Source organism: Globicephala melas, chromosome 6, assembly GCF_963455315.2.
Source record: "Globicephala melas chromosome 6, mGloMel1.2, whole genome shotgun sequence".
NCBI classification, from domain to species: domain Eukaryota; kingdom Metazoa; phylum Chordata; class Mammalia; order Artiodactyla; family Delphinidae; genus Globicephala; species Globicephala melas.
In genome coordinates this window covers 35,394,713-35,419,314 of record NC_083319.1, presented here as the reverse complement: position 1 = coordinate 35,419,314, position 24,602 = coordinate 35,394,713, and the positions used below count along the sequence as shown (strand labels likewise).

The following is a 24,602-nucleotide window of genomic DNA, read 5'->3' as shown; positions in this document are numbered from 1 at the left end:
AAAGGTGTTGAACTACCTCAGTTTCCTGGAGCTGATCGGCCTTAGGATAGCTGCAGATAGAAGTAATTTGTGGAAACCATAGAATAAATGAGCCCAAAACACTGACCACCTTGCCAAGCATCTCTTACCAGCACGCAGAGAACAGAAAGGGGGTTGACCCTTTCCTGAGGTAGGGGCTGCATCTTACTCATCGCTCATTCTTGGTCACCTGCACTGAGTGTTTTTTCCTTTTTTTTCTTTTTTGACATCTTTATTGGAGTATAATTGTTTTACAATGGTGTGTTAGTTTCTGCTTTATAACAAAGTGAATCCACTATACATATACATATATCCCCATATCTCCTCCCTCTTGTGTCTCCCTCCCACCCTCCCCATCTCACCCCTCTAGGTGGTCACAAAGCACCAAGCTGATCTCCCTGTGAGTGTTTTTTTCAATTAATGTATGTTTAGTGAATTAGATTTATTTTTAAACAAATGGAATCTTCAGCACATCCAGGAAAGATCAACATCTTGGATTCCCAGAGGCTACAACCAGGGTGTTTCATTGGTGAGAATCCTATTTTCACCTTTCAGTATGGGTCTTAGAATCTTCTCCTTTTAACACCCTACATGGAAAGTATTTCTTCCACTATGTCCAAGGAACTGGTCTAGGAAAATCCCTTCACAGGTATGAATGCACTTACATACCAAAGAGTTGATATGGAAGTCTTGGGAGACACCATTCTATGAAGCTGACCTTGTTACCCAGGAGTCTGCCGCTCAGGAAAATTGAAGGACTTAACAGGAAGACTCTAGAAAGATGCATTCCAAATATATCTTCCAAAACCACCCATATTACTTAGCTTATCTAAATTGTGTACAACATGTATGACACTCTCTCGTGTTTTTTCCCTAATGTTTGTCTTTGCTCATTTCTCATTTTGTTAATAATAACTTGTATCAGAGTGGTTTACATTTTTCTCAATCTTTAAGAGCCCACATTAATTTTGTCTTTATTAAGTGAAACTTTATTCTAATTTTCCAGTTTATTTCTGCTTTTATTTTAATTTTGTTCCTTCAGTCATTCAACAAACATTTATTGAGCCTATGTTACAGGTCCTGAGAGAGAATTAAAAGGGATAAGACATGTTCTCTATGCTCAAGTTTCTGACAGTATAATAAGAGGAAAAATAGTGAAAGAAGAAAACCACTAAACTGACAAAAGACCTTCACTCGTAGGTTAAAAAAATCACAGAATGACTCCCAGGGATATCTTTCAAGAACAGACTCTTGTAAAGCTTTTACATTCCCCAGAGAGAGAAATAATGAACGGAGCCTGCATCTGTACCTAAATAATATGCTACAAAGCATATGAACCTAATCTTTTTCAAATTATCATATTCTTTTCCTCTTTTACTTTTTTTTTTTTTTTTTTTGCAGTAAGCGGGCCTCTCACTGTTGTGGCCTCTCCCGTTGCGGAGCACAGGCTCCGGACGCACAGGCTCAGCGGCCATGGCTCACGGGCCCAGCCGCTCCGCGGCATGTGGGATCTTCCCGGACCGGGGCACGAACCCGTGTCCCCTGCATTGGCAGGCGGACTCTCAACCACTGTGCCACCAGGGAAGCCCGTCTCTTTTACTTTTTTAAAAAAATTTATTTATTTTTGGCTGCATTGGGTCTTCGTTGCTGCATACGGGCTTTCTCTAGTTGCGGTGAGCAGGGGCTACTCTTCCTGCTGCACGCAGACTTCTCATTGCGGTGGCTTGTTTCGTTGCGGAGCACGGGCTCTAAGAGGTGCACGGGCTTCAGTAGTTGTGGCGCGTGGGCTCAGTAGTTGTGGCTTGTGGGCTCTAGAGCGCAGGCTCAGTAGTTGTGGCGCACGGGCTTAGTTGCTCTGCGGATCTTCCCGAACCAGGGCTTGAACCCGTGTCCCCTGCATTGGTAGGCGAATTCTTAACCACTGCACCACCAGGGAAGCCCTTTTCCCCCTTGTAAAACTGATTTTAAGGCTGATTCTTTAGTCTTTGACATTTAAGAACTTGAGCTGATGTGTAAGGAACCTTCCTTGAGGCATATATCTGAGAGCTGCTTTCTGTGCTCTTTATATTTGAAACATATTTTCCAGCTCAAGAAATTTACCTTTAACGCTTTCTTTGATTACAGTTTTGTGCATTCCTTTTCTCTTTTCTCTGCTAGCTCCTATTATTTGTACGTTGAATATCCTCAATCTGATTATAGCTCTGACAGTTTCACTTAAATTGCTATCTGTTTTTTAATTTCAATTTAGTGTAAATGATTTTTAACTCTTCACTTTCTCTTCTATCCATTGCTGCCTCCTTTGATGTTTTTCATTTCTCATTAGCAGTTAATGGTTTCCTGAAGTTCTTTGTTATCACCTCTTGTATCCCTTTTGAAGGGTTTATATCCTTAATTGTCTATTTACTTTGTAAGATAGCTATCACCCGAATGTATTTGGTCTTCTTCTCCTTTTGCAAAATATTTTGAGTTTGTTTCTTCTTAGTATTCTGTTCCAGACAACCAGAAGTGTGTTCCGTTTGAGGATTCACACTCTTGAAGGGATTTTGCCAAATTGGTGTGTGCCCACAGGAGGGTGATCTAAAGTGATCCTGTCTTATGAAGACCTGGTGAAGGAACTGAGGATGTTTAGTCCAGGGCAGAGGAGGCAAGATTGCTATGTTCAGGTCCAGAAAGACTGATGTATAAAAGAGGGAGATGATTTATTCTGGAGGGTGCGTTGGTGGTGGGGCGAGGAGGAGTGCTCGGAGGGCAACATTACTGTGGAGGACTGAAGCTGCGGAGATGGAGGTGTGGAATTTAGCTTTATGTAAAGCAGCTGGTCTAACAATGAATGACAGAACAATTAGAGGCCGGATGACTTCTTGGCAATGGGATTGTAGAGAAGATTCAAATGTTTTGGAATTATTTGGGCTCTTATTTTCTTCCATTGGCTCAGCAATCCAGAGGCAAATATTAAAACCATTAGCACGTCATTTTCTTGACTTTAAACTGTCCTGCTCAGGCTTTGCTGAGTCAGGGAGCACTTATAATGGCTTGGCTGATGTCATTTGTTTGGTCTTTGGGGATTCCTAGATGAAGGCATGTCCCTACCCACAGTCCAGATATATAATGCAAATTAATTCTTTTAACTAGAGCCATATATGTTTACAGAAATCAATTAGCTAAGCTGTATTTGTGTTTGTAATAATCCCCTGTAAGTAACCACTGCAGTTTGATGACCTTTGAAAGGAATGGAAAATCATTATGGATGAGTCTGAGATCCTTGGCAACACTGCGGTCATTTGGAGATTGAAACAACATAGTGGTCAGAGATTTTGTATCTTCCAGAGATGTGGTGGCTTCAGGAGTTCCAGCTACGCCAGGGGATGTGGGTCTTTGAGTTTTGAGACAGAGCACAACAAATATCATCTTGTCTGCTTTTTAGATCTAGTAGAGACCTCAAGTCACATGGATGGAAAAACTGCAGAAGTCATCTGGTCCCTGAACTCCACTGTAAGGTCCCTTCTACATCCATGCAGAGTTAGTTATCCAGCCTCTGCCTGACCGCCTTCAGTGACCAGGATCTTGCTAATTCTTGAGAAAACTCATCCTGTTCTTGGATCACTAGGAACACTAGAGAGGTCTAGCCTCAGCCTGAGCTGGAGTCTCCCTCTCTGTGGCATTCCCCCATTAATCTTGGCTCTGCACCCCAGAAACATATGGCGTATGTCTCTTCTACCTGGTGGCCTTTTGGCCACTTGTGAACCATGATCATATAGGCCACCTCCAAATCTTTGCTGAATAAACATTCTCTGATTTTTCAGTGAGTCTTTATATGACTTGGTTTTAAGTCTCCTTAGCATCCCAGACCCCTCCAGGAAGGTGCTGAAAGTGTGATGCTCAGACATAAGGCAAACAAAGTTAACCTCCACATCCTATAATTGCTAGCTGACTCACTCCTGTTAAGGGCCTGACTGAGGCAATTGATACTTGAAAACAATATGTTGTAGGCTTTACTGGACATTTATTTTTGTATCCTTTGTGATTAGTCTCTGTGTTGTCAGGACACTAGAATCTACATTCTTGACCCTCCCTAGTAAGTCTCACAGAAATATGATGTGGTTTTGTGTCCTTGGCAAAAGGACATTAAGTAATCCTTATTATAAAAGAGCTTTTGCAATAACAAAAAGGCAGACATTCTAGTAGAAAGATAAGGAAAAAGCAGAAATAAAAAAGTAACAAAAAAGAACCATAAATGGCCATAGTGCATAAAAAATGTCCAGATATACGAGTAATCAAATAACTTCAAATCAAAACTATTGATATAATGAGCTCTGATCTGGAAATATGTCCGTGATATATTCACCAGTTAAAAAATGCAAGATGCAGACCACTGAGTATACCATGATTGTATTTTTGTGGCCTATATATTTTAATATACGTAATATAGGTCTCTATAGATTTAGGGCAAAGTGAGAGTGAATACCCACCAAATTGTTAACAGTGATAATCTCTGGGAACTGGATTGGATGTTTGAAGAAAGATACTCAATTTATATAATTTTTAATGTGATGGAATTACATGTGACATTTACTTTTGTTTTCTATATTTCTCAAGAAATATATATTTAAACTAATAATTAGATGATACTTTCATCCCATTAACAAATATTTTAAAAATAATATCCAATATATATGAGAATGTAGATTGTATTTACTTTTGTCTTCTGTATTTTTCAAAATATAAACATTTAAATCATACGTAGGCACTATTTTCCATCCTGTTAGCAAATATTTTTAAAATGATAGTATTCAATATTTGCAAAGGTCTGTCCTGGCAGGAGTGCAAATTGGTACCTTCTTGGAAGCAACTTGACAGTACACATTCCAAATTCTTAAAAATGAACATATGCTTAAATCCAGTAGTTACATTTCTAGGAATTATCCCAAGAAAATACCTGGGAAGTAGCCATTTACTATGAATAAGCATATTCGTTGTAAAGCTTTCATAACAGTGAAAAATTGGAAACAGCACAAACATCCAATGATAGACTATTGAATAAATTATGATATGGACAAAGAAAATAATACTATGTAGCAATTTAAAATGATATAAATGTGGGCTTCCCTGGTGGTGCAGTGGTTGAGAGTCCGCCTGCCGATGCAGGGGACACAGGTTCGTGTCCTGGTCCGGGAAGATCCCACATGCCGCAGAGCAGCTGGGCCCGTGAGCCATGACCGCTGAGCCTGTGCTCCGCAACGGGAGAGGCCACAACAGTGAGAGGCCTGCGTACTGCGAAAAAAAAAAAGTGAGCTGTATAGAACTGAAGACAGTATTCAGGTCTGCTGTCTCCATTGTAGAAAAAAGCTAGACTGATACATCCCTTGATCTAAATGGAATTTATTTTTGGTTGCAGCCTATGTTTTACACCCATTAATTTGTATTTGGCTGCATTTGATGAAAAGTGTACGTCTCTGGGTTTCTAAAGTGATGAGTTTGGGTGTCCTGCTTTCATTTTTATATGAAAATGGTTAGTGCACTCCTAGTATAGATCCCACTATTATTCTGCTGATTACTGATAGATTCTAGTTGCTAATATTTTATTTGGGATATTTACTTTGATATTTATAAGGGAGATTGTATTTTTGCCTTATTGTAGTGTTTTTATCAGAATTGGTATCAATGTTAGACTGACTGATCAAAAAGAATTTGGAAGATTTCCTTCTTTATGCTCTAGAAGAGCTAACATAGCATTGGGGAAGATAAACTAAGCTGGCTAGAAGCAGCATGATATCCAGGATTGGATCCTGGAACAGAAAAGGAGCATAAATGGAAAAACTGATGAAATCTGAATAAAATTTATAGCTTAGCTAATATTAGTGTACCGATGTTAATTTCTTAGTTTTGACAAAGTTACAATGATTATGTAAGATGCTAAATTAGGGAAAGCTGAATGAAGGGTATATTGGAACTCACTGTATTATCTTTGCAACGTTTTTACACATCTAAAATTATTCCAAAATTAAAAGTTTCTATTTAAAATAAAACAAAAAAATTGTCAGGGTGAGCTACGTCTTATAGATTTGTAAGAATTCACCTTTGAACCTGTCTGCCTGGAATTTTTTGGAGTGTGCTCTTTAACAATTTTCTCTTTTATGGTAATTGTCTTTTTAGATTTTCTATCTCTTCTAGGGTCATCTTATATCATTTATATTTTCCTTGAAAACGATCCGTATTATTAAGGTTTCCAAATGTGTTTGTGTAGTGTTAAGCAACATAATCTCTTATAATTCTTTTTTATTTTCTCTGTATCCATGGTTATTTCACTATGTCATATCTTATTTCATGTGAATATTTATTGGGTTGTGAAATTAATTGGGTGAGTTGAGACCAATATTTTAAAAAGTAAATAGAAAAATATAAATTGTTTTAGGAAAATTTAATCTCAAGCATATATACTATTTTTCTTGGTAACCTGATAATATCTATCAAAGCACAAATGCTTATAAATTTTGACCTCACAATTCAGTATCTGGAAACTTATCCAAATATATAATTGCATATATGCAGAAATGATATTTGTACAGCATAACTCACTGTGGTATTATTTACAATAGCAAAAGATTGGCAATAACCCAAATGTCTATCAAGGGAAGACTACTTTTTAAATTACAGTATATTCATACAATGTAATACTCAGTAGCTGTCAAAAAGAATGAAGAGGCATTCTTTGTATTAATGTGGAAAGATATCGAGGAAGAAAGCCTGGTGCAGAACAATGTGTATGGTGTACTATCCTTTGTGTTAAGAAGAGGACACATAAAATCTATATTTGTGTTTGCTTGTATAGGCATACAGAAACTCTGGAAAGACAGATATCTCAAGTAGGAGAGCAGTGATTATGTATGGGTGTGGAAACTGAGTGGCTGGGGGAAGGGAAGGATAGAGAGGAGACCGTTCACTGTACAAAAATCTTATTTTTATTATTATGGTAAGAATGCACTTAACGTGAAATCTACCCTCTTAACAAATTTTTAAGTGCACGATACAGTAACTGTGTATCCTTTTTTTTTTTTTTTTACAATCTGGGGTTTGAATTATACAAATTCAAAATTACCTATTCAAAAATTAGAATTTCCTATTCAAAAATTATATATAAAATATTGAGCAAAAGAAGCAGCACTCCGAAGAGTGGGCACAATGGGATTAGAATGCTTCCATGTCCATGCAGTTCCTGATGCAGGCAAAATGGAGCTGTGCCGTCCAGGGATGCACACATAGTTGAGGTGGCGGGGGGCGGTGTCACACAGAAGGTGTGTCTCTGACAGTGGGTCATAGTCAGAGTTTGAGAAGGCTTATCTATTTTATTCCCTAATCCTTACGTTGAACCGTTTAAGATGTAAAACCTATCTGTGTACCACAAGACTACGGACTCCTTAGGGCAGAGGGCTGCTGAAGTTGTTCACTCTGTAGACACTGAGCACCTGTGTATGTTAATTTCAGATAGAGAGCCCTAGTTATTTGATCAGCATGTCTTAAAATTGGCAAATAGAGGAAGCATCATAGTGATTTGTCAGGATCCTCTTCCAAATATTTTGGTTAGCCTTCTTAAGAAAACTCTTCTTCCTTTTAGGTAAATGGAAATGCTGGAGACCAGTTTATTCCAGACCCGGAAAGCACACAGAATAGAACAAATGGTGGCAAGATGGCTCCGGCGCTCCCGGGACAGCTCGGCCCGGTAAGGCTCCTGGGTTGGCAGAGATTTCTGTCTGTAAGGGTTCGGTGTCCCCGTGGGAGGAAGTTTTGCAGTCTTGGCAGCGTCTGGGGATCACTGTCTCCGGCTTGCTTTGTTCTTAACACCCTGTGATGGAAGAAGTGTAAATGGGTCAGCAATTTCGCTGGAGTGCCTTTCTCTCTGTCCCTTTCCAAATCCTCCCCCTGCATCCTTCAAGGGGCACCCGCAGACACACAGAGATACTCACACCAAACTCATACATGCATTTACAGAGACACGCACATTCACACACAGATGGACTTAAACACACTGACACACTCATACCCACATACTCTCACACATGTGCCTATACACTCTGGAACACACACTGTTTTGAATCCACACTCACACATGATCACTGTCCCTGTCTCTGGTTGTCTCACACACGCCCCTTGTCTTAGTACTTGATGTCAGGCAATCTGCTGTTTATACTCTTTCCCTGTCTTTGTTTACAGCAGCTGTTCCTTCCTTCCAGTCCCTATTTCATTCTAAACAAAATGAAATGAAATCAAATACAGATTTGATTTGACTGCTACAAGAGAACTTAAAATATGTTCTGTTTCAAAGCGCTCATTTTCAGTCTCAGATTTCCCATCTGGAGCTGACACGGAGATGAAATATCACATGTCAGGTGTTTCTGAGACACATATTCTTCCAGAGGAACTGGAAACAGCTGTTGTGCTGCTGAGCAATAAACCTTGCTCGGGGCTGCACTGCCCTCGGCCAAGTGCTCAGGTCCTCACACACTACGATGGGATAAGGCTGGGAGAATTAGCCCTATTTTACAGGTGAAACCCTGAGGCTCAGAGAGTGACTAGTTTATGACCATCCCTACCCCCTGCTCTGAAACTTTTGATGGGTCCTCATCTCCTACAGTATGAATTTAAACATTTTTTGGTTAGACATTCAAGGCGCTCCATGGTTGACCCACAATCCATTACAGCTATTTGTCTTACTGTTCTGCTTCATCAACATCATACTCCAGCTGAAATGATCTACTTGCTATTCCCCTACTACAAGCACCCGACTTCCCCTTCCACCCCTTAGACCTGGGTTTCTGTGCCACATCTCTTCCTCCCATCTCCATGTGTCCAGAACCCACTCATAGTTCAAGGTCTAGCTGAAATGCTGGGTCTCCCATGAAGTGTTCCCCAGCCCACAGTCAGAATTAATCTCTCCCAAGGGGCCCCATAGTATTTGGTTTGTAGCATCAGCATTGTGCTTCTTCCGGTGTGTTCAACTTAAATTTGAGCACATCCCTTTTCTTTCTTCTAGACCACAAGCTCTATGGAGGGCAGGGAAAGTACCGGCCACATCTCATAGCCCAGAGATGATTGAGTTCCAGGAGATTGCAAGTAGTCAGGTAGTGCTTGGTGAATGAATGGGAAAACTCCTAGGTACATTGTTTTCTAAAGTGGATTCTGCAAAACCTAGTCCTATGTGATGCTCTCTACTAAAAAAATGTTCCATGGCCAGAGATATATTTAGGAAGTGATGCAGCCTATATCCCACTCCTATCCACCCACTCTTGGTGATTCATAGTGCATTTTAGCACATTAAAGGCTCTGAGAAGTCCTGCAGAAAAAGACCTGTGTAACTTTATGTTGCCTGAATATTTGACCTTGGAACTCTCTAATATCTACCTTCTCTCACGGAATGTAAATAAAAGGCAACATTGGCCTCTAGGAAGCTTTTTTTTTTTCACATCTATTTTGAGATGTGTTTCACATACCATAAAATTCACCCACTTAAAATGTACAGATTTATTTAGTGTATATACAAAATTATGCAACAATCACCACAATCTAATTTTAGAACACTTTCAATACCCCAAAAAGAAACCCCATAACTGTTAACAGTCATTCCCCGTTTGCCCCTCCCCCAGCCCTAGGCAACCACTCATCTACTTTCTGTCTCTATAGATTTGCCTATTCTGGACATTTCACATAAATAGAATCATACAATATGTGGTCTTTGTGACTGGCTTCTTCACTTAGCATAATGTTCAGGGTTCACTCATGTTATAGCATGTTTGGCATGTAGCATTATTGCCAAATAATATTCCATTATGGAATATTTTCTATGTCCATCAGTTAATGTACACTTGGGTTGTTTCCACTTGGGACTATTATGAATAATGCTGCCATGAACATTTGTGTAAAAGGTTTTCTTTGAACATATGTTTTCATTTCTCTTGGGTTTGTACTTAGGAGTGGAATAGCTGGGTCATTTAGCAACTTGATGTTTAACCTTTTGAGAAACTGTCAGACTGTTTTCCAAAGTGGCTGTACCATTTTACATTTCCATCAGCAGGGTGTAAGGGTTCCAATGTCTGCACATCTTTGTCAGCACTTGTTATTATCCGTTTTTTTTATTATAGACATACTAGTGGGTGTGAAGTGGTACTGTATCTCATTGTGGTTTTGATCTGTATTTTCCTAATGGCTAATGATGTTGAGCATCTTTCCATGAGTCTAGTAGGAAGTTTGCTTTCCAAGTGCTTGAGAAAGAGCAGAAAAAGAGGGAAAGCTTCCTGGCAGTGTCCATGGAAGACATCATTTCTGTGTTTCTAGGATAAATCACATGTAGCCTTCTTTAAATTGTTTCTCATCTCTAATCCTGCAACCTTGATTCAGACTGGGTTCTTGGTGTCCTCAGGTTACTCAAAAATGATCAAGAACTGAAAAGCATAAATAATTGCAGTTTCCCTGGAGTAGAGTAAATGGTACCGCCTGCCACCCGGTTGCTTAATCAGGAGACCCTTGAGTCAAACTGAATTTTCCTCTCTTCCTCACACTCTGTTTCCACCCCATCAGCAACTCTTGTCAGTTCACCTTCAAACATATCTCCGATCTGTCCACCTCTCTGTCCCTGGGGGGCACTGCCGTGGTCACTCACTCTTTCTTTGCTCCACCCTGAAGCCATAGTGGACTCTTCGGAATACAAACTGCTCGTGTCCCACATGCTCGCCCCAGGCTCTACCCGACCCCAAACCATTCAGTGGCCCACCTGCCATTGCGCCACGGCCTGCAAGTCCCTTTATGATCTGTTCCTGATCTAACTCTCCAACTTCATCTTGTTCCTCCTGCTTCCTTGGCAGAGTGCTTACCCCTCTCACCACACTTTATAATAACATATCCATTTATTTACTTGTTCTTTGTCTACCCTCCCCCACCTGTTTATTATATGACTCTTCTACTCCAACCCTCCTGCCACATATGAGACCAAAGATCATGACTGTCTTGTTTTACAAAGTATCTTCAGCCCTAGAAGAGAGCATACATAGTATGTAGTAGATGTTCAATGAATTTTTATTGATTAAGGGCTTTCATAGTAAGGGACTATATTATTTATTTAAAATATATTTAAATTTTACATCCTTTCTTCTTCCAAGAGGAATTTTTTTTTTTTTTTTTTTTTATATTTTGCAGTACGCGGGCCTCTCACTGTTGTGGCCTGCCGCTATTGTGGCCTCTCGCGTTGCGGAGCACAGGCTCTGGACGCGCAGGCTCAGCGGCCATGGCCCACAGGCCCACGGGCCCAGCCGCTCCGCGGCATGTGGGATCTTCCCAGACCGGGGCATGAACCCGTGTCGCCTGCATCAGCAGGCGGACTCTCAATCACTGCGCCACCAGGGAAGCCCCTTCCAAGAGGAATTTTTGATGGCTTACAGTTTTAAAACACATAAAAACTTTTAAATAAAGACTGGAAATTTTGTAAATAGATTGCAAACCAATTAGATGTAGGATTTAGCATTTGAGTACTAACATTGGCTCTGAGTTTCCTGATAGCCAGGTCAAGAAATGAAAGAAGTACACTGAAGTGTTTTTTATAGTCCAGATAAAAGGCAACATAGGGACTTCCCTGGTGGCGCAGTGGTTAAGAATCCACCTGCCAGTGCAGGGGACACGGGTTTGAGCCCTGGTCTGGGAAGATCCCATATGCCGTGGAGCAACTAAGCCTCTGTGCCACAGCTACTGAGCCTGCGCTCTACAGCCTGTGAGCCACAACTACTGAGCCCGCGAGCCACAACTACTGAGCCCATGTACCACAGCTACTGAAGCCCGCTCGCTTAGAGCCTGTGTTCCACAACAAGAGAAGCCACTGCAGGGGCTTCCCTGGTGGCACAGTGGTTGAGAGTCCGCCTGCCGATGCAGGGGACGCTGGTTCGTGCCCCTGTCCGGGAAGATCCCACATGCAGCAGAGCGGCTGGGCCTGTGAGCCATGGCCACTGAGCCTGCGCGTCCAGAGCCTGTGCTCTGCAACGGGAGAGGCCACAACACAGTGAGAGGCCCGCGTACTTCAAAAAAAAAAAAAAAAAAGAGAAGCCACTGCAATAAAAAGCCCGTGTACTGCAACGAAGAGTAGCCCTGGCTCACAGCAACTAGAGGAAGCCCATGCGCAGCAACGAAGACCCAACACAGACAAAAATAAAGAAAAGTAATAAAGAAAATAAATTTTTAAAAAAAGGAAACATAGAAGTTAATCTGTAGTCATATAGTTTTACATGCATCTTTTAGCAATCCTGTTTTTTTTTCAGACTTTTAAAAGCTTCCACTCATTTCAGCCAGTTGTACTTGCTTACTTGTAATTGCCATTTTTTCCATAAAAGTTAAACTTTATCTCTGACACTAATTGAATTGTCTAGGAGGAAATTAGTCAAAAATAACAATTACCATTTCCAAACATTATTAAACAAATTGTTAACTTTTATGAACCTTGGTAATGTTAGAGCTATATAATGTGTCTTAAAATGGACATTTTTCTGGGGAAGAGTGTCAACTTTTAAAGTTGCTTTGATTTCTTCAATTTTAGATTAATTTTCAGTGGGTGGTTATTGTTACAATCACTAGTCAAATTCGGATAGTGGCACTCAGTTTGAATGTGTGTGTATGCTTGTGTAGATTGCAAGCCTAGTGATACCTATAATTGTAGAAATACAGAATTACTCAGATATTATTAAGATGACTACTCTTTTACCACTTAATTTCACATTCCAATATAAAAATAACATTTACAATATCAGTGCTTTTTTAGAAATAACTAACCCCCCCAAGTGGTCTCTGTGACATGTTTCGAATTTCTGTAAAAATAGTGTAATACAAACTACTTAATAAAAGCTGCAACATAGTGACATTACATTATAAACTAATTTTTAACCATTTTGCTTTGAACTAAATTGTCATCTTCTTAACAGCTTTGTATAACTACGGAGGTGATAAACTGAGAATGACATGTTATAGAATACTTTTCCACTTAATTATGCCATTTTTTTGTCTCCTACAATTTTCAATTTTTATATAGTTAAATGATATTCTCTTGGTGATTTCTTTGATTGCTTCTAAGCTTAGAAAATCCTCACCCAATAAGTAATTTAATTAATTTTCAATTTGATAGTTTAAGGTATTTTATATTTAATTTTTAAATTTGGAGTTTATTTTTGTATAGGTTGTGAGATGTAGATTTAACTTGGTTTTTTCCAAAATAAGTAATGTTTGCATCACCATTAACTGTGAGTGATCTTTCCTTTCTTCACTTTTATTATATATGAAATTCTTGTGTCTGTGAGTGGGAAATTGTATCTCTTCCTGGACTAGCTATTCTGTTCCATTGATCTAACGGCCTGTTTTCACACACCTGTATGAAAAATATTTACATTTATTATCTATTAAACAAGACTTTTATTATTCTTCATTTTCCATTTTTTTTACTCTTACCTACCTATTCTTCCATGTGAACTTTAGAATAATTTTATTGTATTATTAACATAATTTTGCATAAGATTTACTGAATTCTCTTATGCTTAATCAGAAATAGTTTTATAGAGCAAGACTTAAAAATAATAAAGAGCTTGATGGATTTGATGCCTTCTTCTTGGTGCTTGGTTTTACCCTCAGGGTTTAAAAAGATTTCTTTCCTTCAATTCATCTTGAATCTTAATACTAGTGAACACACATGCACATGTTTGCGCACATGTGCACACACCCACATGTACACACAGGCATACATATTCATACATATGCACACACGCACACACACATGCATCATGGCATCATGGTATCAGAGCCCTGGCTATTGGTTTTGCACTCTTTACAAATTTACTTGTTCATTATAACCATAGTCTGTTTACTAATTATAGGGATGGTATCTTTGACCTTTATAATACTCCTAATGATGTAGAAAGACCATTTCAGGTACCAATTTTTTATTGCTCTTTGACCCATGGGCAAAAGCAGAAAGGCTCGAACAGAACAGGTTAGAAGGCTCCTGTGCTGCATCTGCAGGGTTGCCATTGTCTCCTGAACCTCCTTTTTAAAGTAACAGTGGAATAATTTCTCCTCCTCTCAACTGTAGGCCTTTGCACTATACTCACAATATGTACATTCAGTGGTCCCCTAGAAACTTTCACAGCCACAAGCATAGTCCTATGATTATGACTACATGATAAATTTCTTTCTGGTACAAGCTGCTACTTCTATTTCTTCTTTCTTTGAATAAACTTTGGATTAAAAAGCCAGCTTATACCAGATGTTAGCTTTGAAAATCACTCAAGCTGAACATAATACAGTGTTTAACCATAGATTCAAAGTAGTTTCTTCACATCCTGCTGGAACTCAAAGGTGAATTCTTTGTTGTTACAAGATAGGGGCAAAATATATTTTCCAACCTATTAGAGAGCAGATAAAAAGCCAGAGAATATTTGAAACCTAATCTATCTCTGTTATTTTTTCTTCTCAGCATTATTGATCAGCTCAGTATGAACTTATGACCCATAAAATACAGAATTAGTCTACACGAGGCTATTTTCATGATAAATTTTACATGTTTTTTCTAGTTCTACCTTAGGCTTGATCCAGTTATCTGACAGGAATTCTATTAGTGTCGCCAGGTCTTATGCTGTTCCAAAGTGAAATCGCAGCAATGACCTCAGATTTATGATTTGAAACCATTACAGAGGCATCAGACATAGGTTTTTGGATTGTCGGTGCTTAGTTTGATATTTATAAGGTTCTTCAGAGGAGGAAATTTTGCTACAGAGATCATTTCCTTCAGTTCTCTGTCAAATATTGAACATTCTTTGTGAGGAGAGGCCACGGTTTGGTCCTGTTCTTAAGCAATCCCTTTCCAAACAAAAGCTGAAATGTGGCCTTTGGGGAAAATGTCAAAAAACAGACTTTGGGCCAAAGTTCCTGATGCCATCCAGGGATCAGCCAGCACAGCGGGGCTTCATTTGTCTACCATTGTTGAGGAGCACACCATTCCAAATGCAAAAGTCAGATAAATGAAGCCTACCCACTTGAAAAGCATCAAAATGGATTCTGTTCTAAATATGGTAAGGTCGGTGGTTTTCTTTTGGTCTCCATACATTTATTAAGCCGTGTTCTATGCCTAGCATTGAGTTCAGCACATGGGGCAAGAGAGACACGGTTTTGCCATATGAGCTGTTGTCTAGAAAGGACAAGAGACTTCACACTGGTCATTTCAAAGGTGATGTGTGTTTCAAAAAGGGATGTACAGGTTCTGTGTACAGGTTCAGCAGAGGGAGAGGAATATTTCTGCCAAAACCAGAAGATCGAGTAGGAGCTGGGCAGATAGTGTATGGTTGGGTGTTTTGGGAAATCTCTAAAGAGTGTTATGTTAGGGGTTGGGGGTATTCTAGGCAGAGGGAAGACCTTGTGTATTTGAGGAACTCCAAGGATACTAGTCTGGCTGGAACAAAAATATCGAGAGAACAAATGGCTTCATTGTAGAGGCTTCAGTGGTGGGCAGGCGCTGTATTAAGCCATATTAAGGATTTTGGATTAGGCCATTTAGTCAGGGCAGATATACGAGCAGGTTTGCATTTATAATATCAGTCTGGTTGCTGGATGGAGAATCATTCAGGTGAGATAAGAATGAAAAGTGGGGAGACCAGCTAGGAGACTGTTACAGCAATCTTCTTCAGGACAGGTAACAGGGTCCTGAAATAGAATGGTGGTCATGGAGATATAGAGATAAGTGGACATCTTGGAGATCTTTTGTAGTACTGACGGATAGGATATTAGGGGTGAGAGGAGGGTAAAGTCAAAGATGACTCCCAGGAGTCTGGCTTGAGCAACTGAGCCTCGTCCTGATACCATTTACTGAGCTCTGGGACATGGAAAAGATGGGTCTTGATTAGGACGATTGTCATAGGGCTGAGCTATATTTCAAATTAAACAAACAAAGGACAAACACTGAACTCTGTCACATTCAAATTGTCTGCTATTTATTAGTGGTTAAATATACATTTCCACCTTTGCTAATCATATTAGAGGTACTATTTTGCATCATGCTCTCTCTATGTAGTGTTTTGCTCATGTATTCACCTAATAAGCACAGATGCTTTCTGTGGGCAAAGTTCTTCACTTGGTACGGTGAGAAATACAGAGGTGGGTAAAAAGTGGTTCCTGCATCCTGAGAATTTACAGTCTATTCGGGGTGATGATATATGGGATCAGTTATCATTGAAGTTGAGGTGCTCTAGGCCAGAAGAGCTCAGAGCTGAGAGAACTTGTGTCTAGCTGGGAAATCAGAGAAGGCATTTTGGAAGAGGCAGCGTTTGAGCTGGGCTTTGATTGGCCTCACATTTTCCTGTGAGGTAGCTGCATGAACTGAGGCCCAGATGCAAAACTGGTGCAGCAGGTAAGATTAGGCTGGAGTGATGGCCTGGGAAGGAGAGTGGGTAGGGAATGTTGGCCAGGGCCTGAGACTTAAAGACAAAGGAACATGAGAGTAAGGTTGAGGAGTTTAACTTTTATCCTGTGGGTGATGGGGAGCTGTGGGGACAGAATAATTTGATCTCTCCCTTAGGAAGGGGGTTTGAACCACAGTTTAGAAGATGCTCTGGACGGGTGTTTTCTAAGCTGTGTTTCCACGTATGTCTAAGATTCACAGGCTTGTGGTACTTCATTGATGTAGAGTCTTGGGGCAATTCCTTGCTGTGCTTGATTTATCTGTTCTCTGTTGGGTGGTTTGAAGTTTTTCCACTATTCTAAATAAAGCTATGGTAAATATTTTTGAATATTCAAGAGCTAGGGTCTTTTGAGTTCATACTCTGTTCTAGGACTTTATGGCACAGGGAACACAGAGGTGAATAAAAGTCACCCTTATCTTCTAGGAATTCATAGTCTAGTGCAAATAATATTTTATTTGGGAGGAGGGCAGTTATTACTTTGAGGAATGTCAGTCAAAATGGTAACAGAAGATCAAAGAAAATGATCAAATTTTAAATTCATATTATAATTTCCCTGATTATTTTCCAGAGAGATTGAATAGCCAATTTATACAGTCAACCTTAAATACCAGGGCCCACACATGTTGGGCTTTATTATTTTTATTCATATTTGGTGCTTTAGTAGACATGTAATAGTTCTCTGTAGTCCTTTCAGTTGTGCTTCTTCAATGACTAAGGTTGTACATTTTCTGTTATTTACCAGCTTTTATTTCTTCATGTGCAAGTTGTCAATTCACTTGCTTTGAGCACGTGAAATCTGGGTATTTACTGCATGTATTTATGCCCATTCTGCATATATTTTTATTGTAAGCTTTTTCCCTCTAGGATTTTATTTTTTTAATTGACTTACTTATTTTCAACAGTTCTATTTAGATATAATTTACATGCCATGCAGTTCACCCACTTAAAATGTACAAGTCACTGGTTTTTAGTGTATTCACAAGGATGTACAGCCATCACCACAATGAATTTTGAAGATTTTCATCACCCCAAAAAGAAACTCCATACGTATTAGTAGTCACTCTCCATTTCCTTTCAAAACCCTCCTTCCCCAGCCCTAGGCAATCACTAATCTACTTTCTGTCTCTATAGATTTACCTATTCTGGACATATCACATGAATGGAATCATACAATTTGTAGTCTTTTGTGGCTGACTTCCTTCACTTAGCATAATGTGTTCAAGGTTTATCCATGTTATAGTATATATCAGTATTTCATTCCTTTTTATTGCTGAATAATAGTCTAGTATGGAATATTGTCTTTGTCATTTCATTAGTTGATGTACACTTGGGTTGTTTCCACTTTGGAGCTATTATGAATAATGTTGCTATGACCATTTGCGTGCAAGTTTTGTGTGGACATAATGCTTTCAGTTTTCTTGGGTATATACCTAGGAGTGGAATTGCTGGGTCATATGGTACTCAATGTTTAGTCTTTTGAGGAACTACAAGACTGTATGAGGGTTTCATTTTCTCCACCTTAGCCAACACTTGACCTATCTTTTTGATTATAGCCATCCTAGTGGATATAAAGTGTTATGTCACTGTGGTTTTGATTTATGTTACCATAATGGCTAATGATCTCTTCTTGTGCTCATTGGCTGTTTGTATGTTTTCTTTGGAGAAATGTCTATTCAAATTATTTGCCCAATTTTTATTTGGGTTATTTGTCTTTTTTGTTTAAGTGTATTATAAGAATTCTTTATGTATTCTAGATGCAAGGTCCTTATTAGATATATGATTTGCAAATATTTTCTCCCATTTTGTGGGTTGTCTTTTCACTTTCTCAGTGGTGTCCTTTTTTTAAAAAATAAAATTATTTATTTATTTATTTTTGGCTGCGTTGGGTCTTTGTTGCTGCATGTGGGCTTTCTCTAGTTGTGGCGAGGGAGGGCTACTCTTCATTGCGGTGGCTTCTTTTGTGGAGCATGGGCTCTAGGCGTGCGGGCTTCAGTAGTTGTGGTATGCGGGCTCAGTAGTTGTGGCTCATGGGCTCTAGAGCACAGGATCAGTAGTTGTGGTATGCGGGCTCAGTAGTTGTGGCTCATGGGCTCTAGAGCACAGGGTCAGTAGTTGTGGCGCATGGGCTTAGTTGCTCCACGGCATGTGGGATCTTCCCAGACCAGGGCTCGAACCTGAGTCCCCTGCATTGGCAGGTGGATTCTAAACCACTGCACCACCAGGGAAGTCCAGAGTGGTGTCCTTTGAAGCAGAAGAGTTTTTAATTTTGAAGAAGTTCAGTTTATCTATGTTTTCATTTGTTACTTGTGCATGTCTAATATGACACCAAGGTCACAAAGATTTATTCCTATGTTTTCTCCTAAGAGTTGTATAGTTTTAACTCTTGTATTTAGGTCTGTGATTCATTTTGAGTTAGTTTTTGTGTACAAGATGAAGTTATAAACTTTTATCATTTAATATTTCTCCTTGTGTCCTATTCTGTTATCTAATCTTTTATTTATTTGTATTTATGTATTAGCTATTGAAGTTCACATTCAAACCATCCATCTTATATCTTATGCCTGTCTCTAATTTTCTAATCCTTAAAAATGTGTCTCCTCTCCAGAAGCTGGCATAAACTGTCCATATTTATTTCTAGTTTTTATAATTCTCTCTTTTGACCTTTTTGAAATGTAATACTTCGTATGGTGTTTAGTACTGCAGTGTGGTGATTATGTCACCATGTTGAGTTATTTCTGGCTAGCCACCTAATATTTTAAAAGATTTTCTAAAGTTTCTATTCCGTTTCATTGGTGAAGACCACGCCATGCAGTTTTGATCATCGCCTCTGTCTGATAGGAGCAGATTAAGATTGTGATCTATAGAAGAGAGGAAGGTGGGTGTATGCACACCCAAGTGTACCCACACGTGAGTGTGTGCTTGCACATCTTGTTTACCCTCATTCTTGCAGCAGTATTTAGTGTTCAAGAGCCCAGGCTCCCAGGTCAAATAATCTAGGTTGAAGCACAACTCTTTTTTTTTTTTTTTTTTTGCGGTACGCGGGCCTCTCACTGTTGTGGCCTCTCGCGTTGCGGAGCACAGGCTCCGGACGCACAGGCTCAGCGGCCGTGTCTCACAGTCCCAGCCTCTCCGTGGCATGTGGGATCTTCGCGGACCGGGGCACGAACCCGCGTCCCCTGCATCGGCAGGCGGACTCTCAACCACTGCGCCACCAGGGAAGCCCCGAAGCACAACTCTTTTAAGGCTTCTAGGCTTCAAGTTTTCTCATATTTTGGAGACCCACTCTACATTAAAAGGTACCCACATCTCACAGTAAATATTTTATATAACTATATAAGATTTGACAAATTGACATAAAGTACCTTTTAAGGTATTTGCTCTAACATCTGTTAATACAATTTTGAAGTTAGAAATTTTCTTTTTGTATATGAGAGTCTCGTATATTTTTCATACATTGTCATAGGCTCTAGATCTGTGCTGTCCAATATGGTTGCCATTATCCAGAGATGGCTATTAAGCCCTTAAAACGTGGCTAGTATGAGTGAGAGATTAAATACTTAATTTTATTTGATTTTAATTAATTTAAATGTAAAGACTGATCATTCAGTTATTGGAAAACTTTTAAGTATGTTCGGAAGAACTTGGGCCTGAAAATTTACTTTTTAACTGTAAATTTTATGAAATCTGAGAATTTCTGCTGAAAATATAGCATCCAAGTTGACATGCTTTGTAAGTATAAAATACATGCTGAATTTTGAAGACATAATATGAAAAAAAGGGTGCAGAATAGCTCATCAATAATTTTTTTATTGATTACATGTTGAAATGATAGTATTTTGGATATATTGGGTTAAATAAAAATATATTAAAAATCACTTGTTTCTTTTTCATTTCTTCCCCCATTTTCAGGTGGCTATTAGAAAAGTTAACATTTACAAATGTGGTTTGCATTATACAGCTGTGCTGCAGTGCCTTTGAAGAAAGTAGCCCCAGTTTGAAACTCCCTCCCCAGCTATGTGACTTTAAGCAGGTTAAAGTTTCTCAAAGCAAGATTCAGTCTTCTTATCTATAAAATAGGGATAATAATCATACCTACGTCACAAGTGTGTTGTAAGGGTCAAATGAGCCATGAAAACAAGTTAGATCACTCCTTGGTACATAGTTAGTGTTCAATAAATGTTACAAATGATTATCGTTGTTGTTGTTACTGCTACTATTACTGTCATCCATTTATCAAGTTTTTTATTTAATTTGGAAGGATTTTTAACCAGTATTCCATCAAATTTATATTTTCGTTCAGTACTTACTTTCATTTTTCAATATGTAATCTTCCCAACCAGGAATCCAGCCTCAGTTTTACTTGTGTCTTCCTTTATTGCATCAGCTTATTAAGAATGCCTAGCGCCTAATACACATTCAGCTACTCTGTTTTTAATGAATTGTTAGATGCTTTTTGTGGCTGTGTTTTATGTGTTTATCCTGCAACTCCACTAAACCTATTTTTTAAGCACTAGCAATTCTCTTTGTGAATTCATTTTCTAGGTGTAGATCATCAACTGTTTAGGAAAAAAAAGGTACGCTATTATTCCTCTTATCATTTTTCCTTCTCTGATAAGTATTCCAGGCATTTCTCCTGCCACATTAAATAGGAGTAGTGTCTAGGGTGTCCTTCCTGTTGCTTTTTCAAAGGACTGCAGATGTTGATTTTTGCCTTTCAGTGCACTATATTATTTATTTTACTTAGAAAGGTCCTTTCAGAGCTTTAAAGTTTTCTTTTTTAAAAAAAAATCAGGAATACCTATGGGTTTTATTCAGTATAAATTATCAGAGTTTTCTGTTTCTTTCCTCTTGTTAAGTCTGTCTTCTAACAATTCTCAGTATTACCCATATGCTCACCTAGGAGAAATCCTCTCCTCGCTCCTAAGAGAGCTCCTTGATGGATAATGTGCGTAATAAGGCTTGGACTTGTCACCTGCATTTTGGTTCCACGAAGCAGTTTTTTAATATTTCCTGGTCCTTGTTGAAACTTGAGATTATTATAAATGACAGAGAGGTGATTTTCAGATAACCGAGGTCCTATTGCATTGGGCAGAGTTCCTGACAGTGTTTGGTAAATAGATGAGAATAAATGATGAACCTTAGCTGCAGAGCCCCGAGGGAGCTGTTACTCCTCCACATTTCTGTTGTTTTTTTATAATGACAATAAATACCTTATCCCATCACTATTTGACTTTCCTCAGAAAGAACCACTGACTCTTAGAAGGAAAAAAATCACTTGCCACAGACAAATGAAAAATAGCTCATAAATTCGCTTTGTGGTATTGAAAGATAGAAAATATAACTTTCAACTTACCTGCTTTTAGATATATAGAGAACATACATATTTTTAACAATTAATATAGAGGGAGTCTGCAATATCTGGGATTTTATACTGGAATCCTCACAGTTACAAAGTTGAAGGGGAAGCAACGTTCATTATAAAGCAAAAAAGAAAAAAATCACCAAAGAAACAACTCACCTATAAAAATTAGTCATCATTAGACATCTAAACTGAGCAATTCCTTGTTCCTATTCACAGTCCATGTTTTTCCTCTTCTGTACCTCTGCTGAAGCAGTGCCCCCTGCCTGGAATGCCTGTCCGTCCATCCATCCACCCACCCATCCATCCATCCACCCACCCATCCATCCATGCGTCCATCCATGAATCCATCCACCTACCCATCCATGCATCTATGCATCCATCCACTCAGCAGCAGTTACTGAATATCTTGTGTGTGCCAGGATTTGGGCTGTGTAGATATACCCTCGACATCTCTCAGATGCCACCTCTTCTAGGTAGCAAATGCTTCCCTGATTCCTTCTCCTCTAGCCCACAAAGTTAAAACTGCTCTACCTCTTCTCTGAGTACCCACAGCACTTCATGACCTCTCTTTTAGAGCACGGTGCTATGTCCCGCTGTCTTATCTACTGGCATTTGTGTCGTCTCTCTCTCAAGAGGAGAGTTGGTATCCACTTAGCTCTGCATCTTCCTCCTCCAGAATGCCTAGGGCTGACCTGGTTTGTGGCGACCAACTAGACTCCCCTCTCTGTCTTTTTTACACACTCCTTCTCTTCCAGGGCTAAAGATGCTGCAGCTGATGGACTCCCTGGGATCCCAACCCAGACCATCATCCCTGTGATCCCAACCCAGACCATCATCCCTGTGAAACACACAGTAAAAATAGACAAAGATGATCTCCTCCAGGACTATGGATTTCACATTTCTGAGACCCTTCCCCTCACAGTGGTGGCCGTCACAGCAGGTAGGGGATGACTGGGAAACAAGAAAGGATTTTGGCTTCTTGGGGAGAAATATCCCTCGTTCTCTTCCCATCTCTCTGTGCTATAACATAATGTAGAAAATGCTACCCCAGAAAGCTAGACAGGGCACATCTAATTTCGACCTAATTCTGTCTAGGGCTTTGCACCTTCCTGTGGTGCTGGGAGGGAGGAGCTCCAAGTGTACTTGCTGATCTGCACCCCAGGTCCACTGGCCTCAGGCAGGGATTTGCCCACCCGTGGCCCCCTGGCCAGTCTCAGGGGCAGTGACAGTATTGGGACCAGCTGTCCTCTCTGAACCCTACATGCTCTGAGCTGGGGAGAGTTTCTGGGCAGACAGTAATAGAAATTATTGATTTGTTTTCACTTGAGTCTGTAAAATATAGGCTGTATCAGGGTGAAGATGAGCAGGCTGGGAATGTGTAGTGTTTTTTGTCATACTTCAGCTATGTGTTGATGTGAGATCTGGGACTAGTTAAAATCTAATAATTTGAATTTACACACACACACACACACACACACACACACCAGAGTTCTTTAGCAATGAATGTAGTAGATTGGCTGGCCAGCTCTGTTGATTCAGGGAGTTTCTGCTAGTCTTCTTTCCCTGGACAGTCTCCTAACATCCCTTGAAGGTGATGAATGGTAGGTACGTTATCCATGCTTTGTAAACAGGAAAACTGAAATCCATGTGAGCCCAAGTCTGGCCAGGGGTGTGGGTGAGCCAGTGCCCTGGGGACTGGATCAGGCTGCCATTCAGGTGAGCTGCTGTGACACGTGGGGTCTGGGCTCTCCTGGCATGAACATCAGTTACTTCTTTTCTCTTCAACAGGAAGCTCTGCTTATGGCAAGCTTTTCCCTGGTGATCAGATCCTCCAGATGAACAACGAGCCTGCTGAAGACCTTTCCTGTGAACGAGCGGTCGATATTCTGAGGTACTAAATTGTCTTCCATCATCCACAGAATTATTATATATATTATTATATATATTGCACAGATTATTATAGAGCAAGGGTGGGAGACAGAAAGGGCATAACTGATATCCCTGGGATTTAAGTAAAGTGCAGGCTCCTTTAAAGCAGCAATAACAGCCTTGTTTTAGAATTCCATCTCGGTTACTATCTGCCCTCTTTCACCTGCCTACAGAAGTGATGGGGAGGCACAGGGTGCTCTATTTATCAACCCCCTGCAATGCCCAAAACACTGTGCTAGGCGCTGCGGGGAATGTAATTATGAATAATACATAGGCCCTACCCCTTTAGGACGTATAGGGTTGTTGTAACATATGCCCAAAATTAGACTAAATTGACACTAAGTCTGCTTATTGTTCTTTAACCCTTTTAACATCTCTTCCTAAATGTTCTTGGTGCAGCCTGTAGGCATACGTAGTTCCATCGGTATGGCACCTACCAACTTCTACCTGGTGTCCTGGTGATTTTTGTAAATGTCTCAATTTCTGCTTTGACCATGATCTCCTTAAGACCAGGCACACAGTGGGTGCTCAGTGGAATGAGTGAATGTGGTTGGCACTGACAGTTGGCGACCCTGGTTTTAAGACAGAGGAAGTGAGTGACAGGAGTGAGGAGGCCTGACAGATGTTCTATAGGCACGTGCAGTCCTTTGTCTTTTCAAACTTTCACCCAACACTGTTTTAATGACTTTAATATAAATAAAGGGAAACGAGAAATAGAGTTAGAGGAAAGCCAGCTTGAAGATACTTCAAGTTTGTACTTTAGTCTGTGCCTTTTTGTGAGTGGTGGTTTTCATTTCTGAGGGCCTATCATGTGCAGCACACAC

General features: G+C 39.7%; 1 protein-coding gene across 2 annotated transcripts in view; it reads left to right on the top strand.

Annotated features, from left to right (window-relative positions):
- FRMPD1 (FERM and PDZ domain containing 1) overlaps nucleotides 1-24,602 on the top strand; it is an 83,980-nt gene that overhangs the window by 30,364 nt on the left and 29,014 nt on the right. The window contains exons 2-4 of one of the 2 annotated variants that reach the window (XM_060299958.1): nucleotides 7,631-7,735; nucleotides 22,605-22,789; nucleotides 23,638-23,740. In XM_060299958.1, coding sequence (XP_060155941.1) covers nucleotides 7,635-7,735; nucleotides 22,605-22,789; nucleotides 23,638-23,740 — 389 coding nt within the window. In that variant the 5' untranslated portion in view covers nucleotides 7,631-7,634. Of the gene's footprint in view, nucleotides 1-7,630; nucleotides 7,736-22,604; nucleotides 22,790-23,637; nucleotides 23,741-24,602 lie in introns of those variants that run through there. The other variant, XM_060299957.1, reaches the window with a different exon arrangement.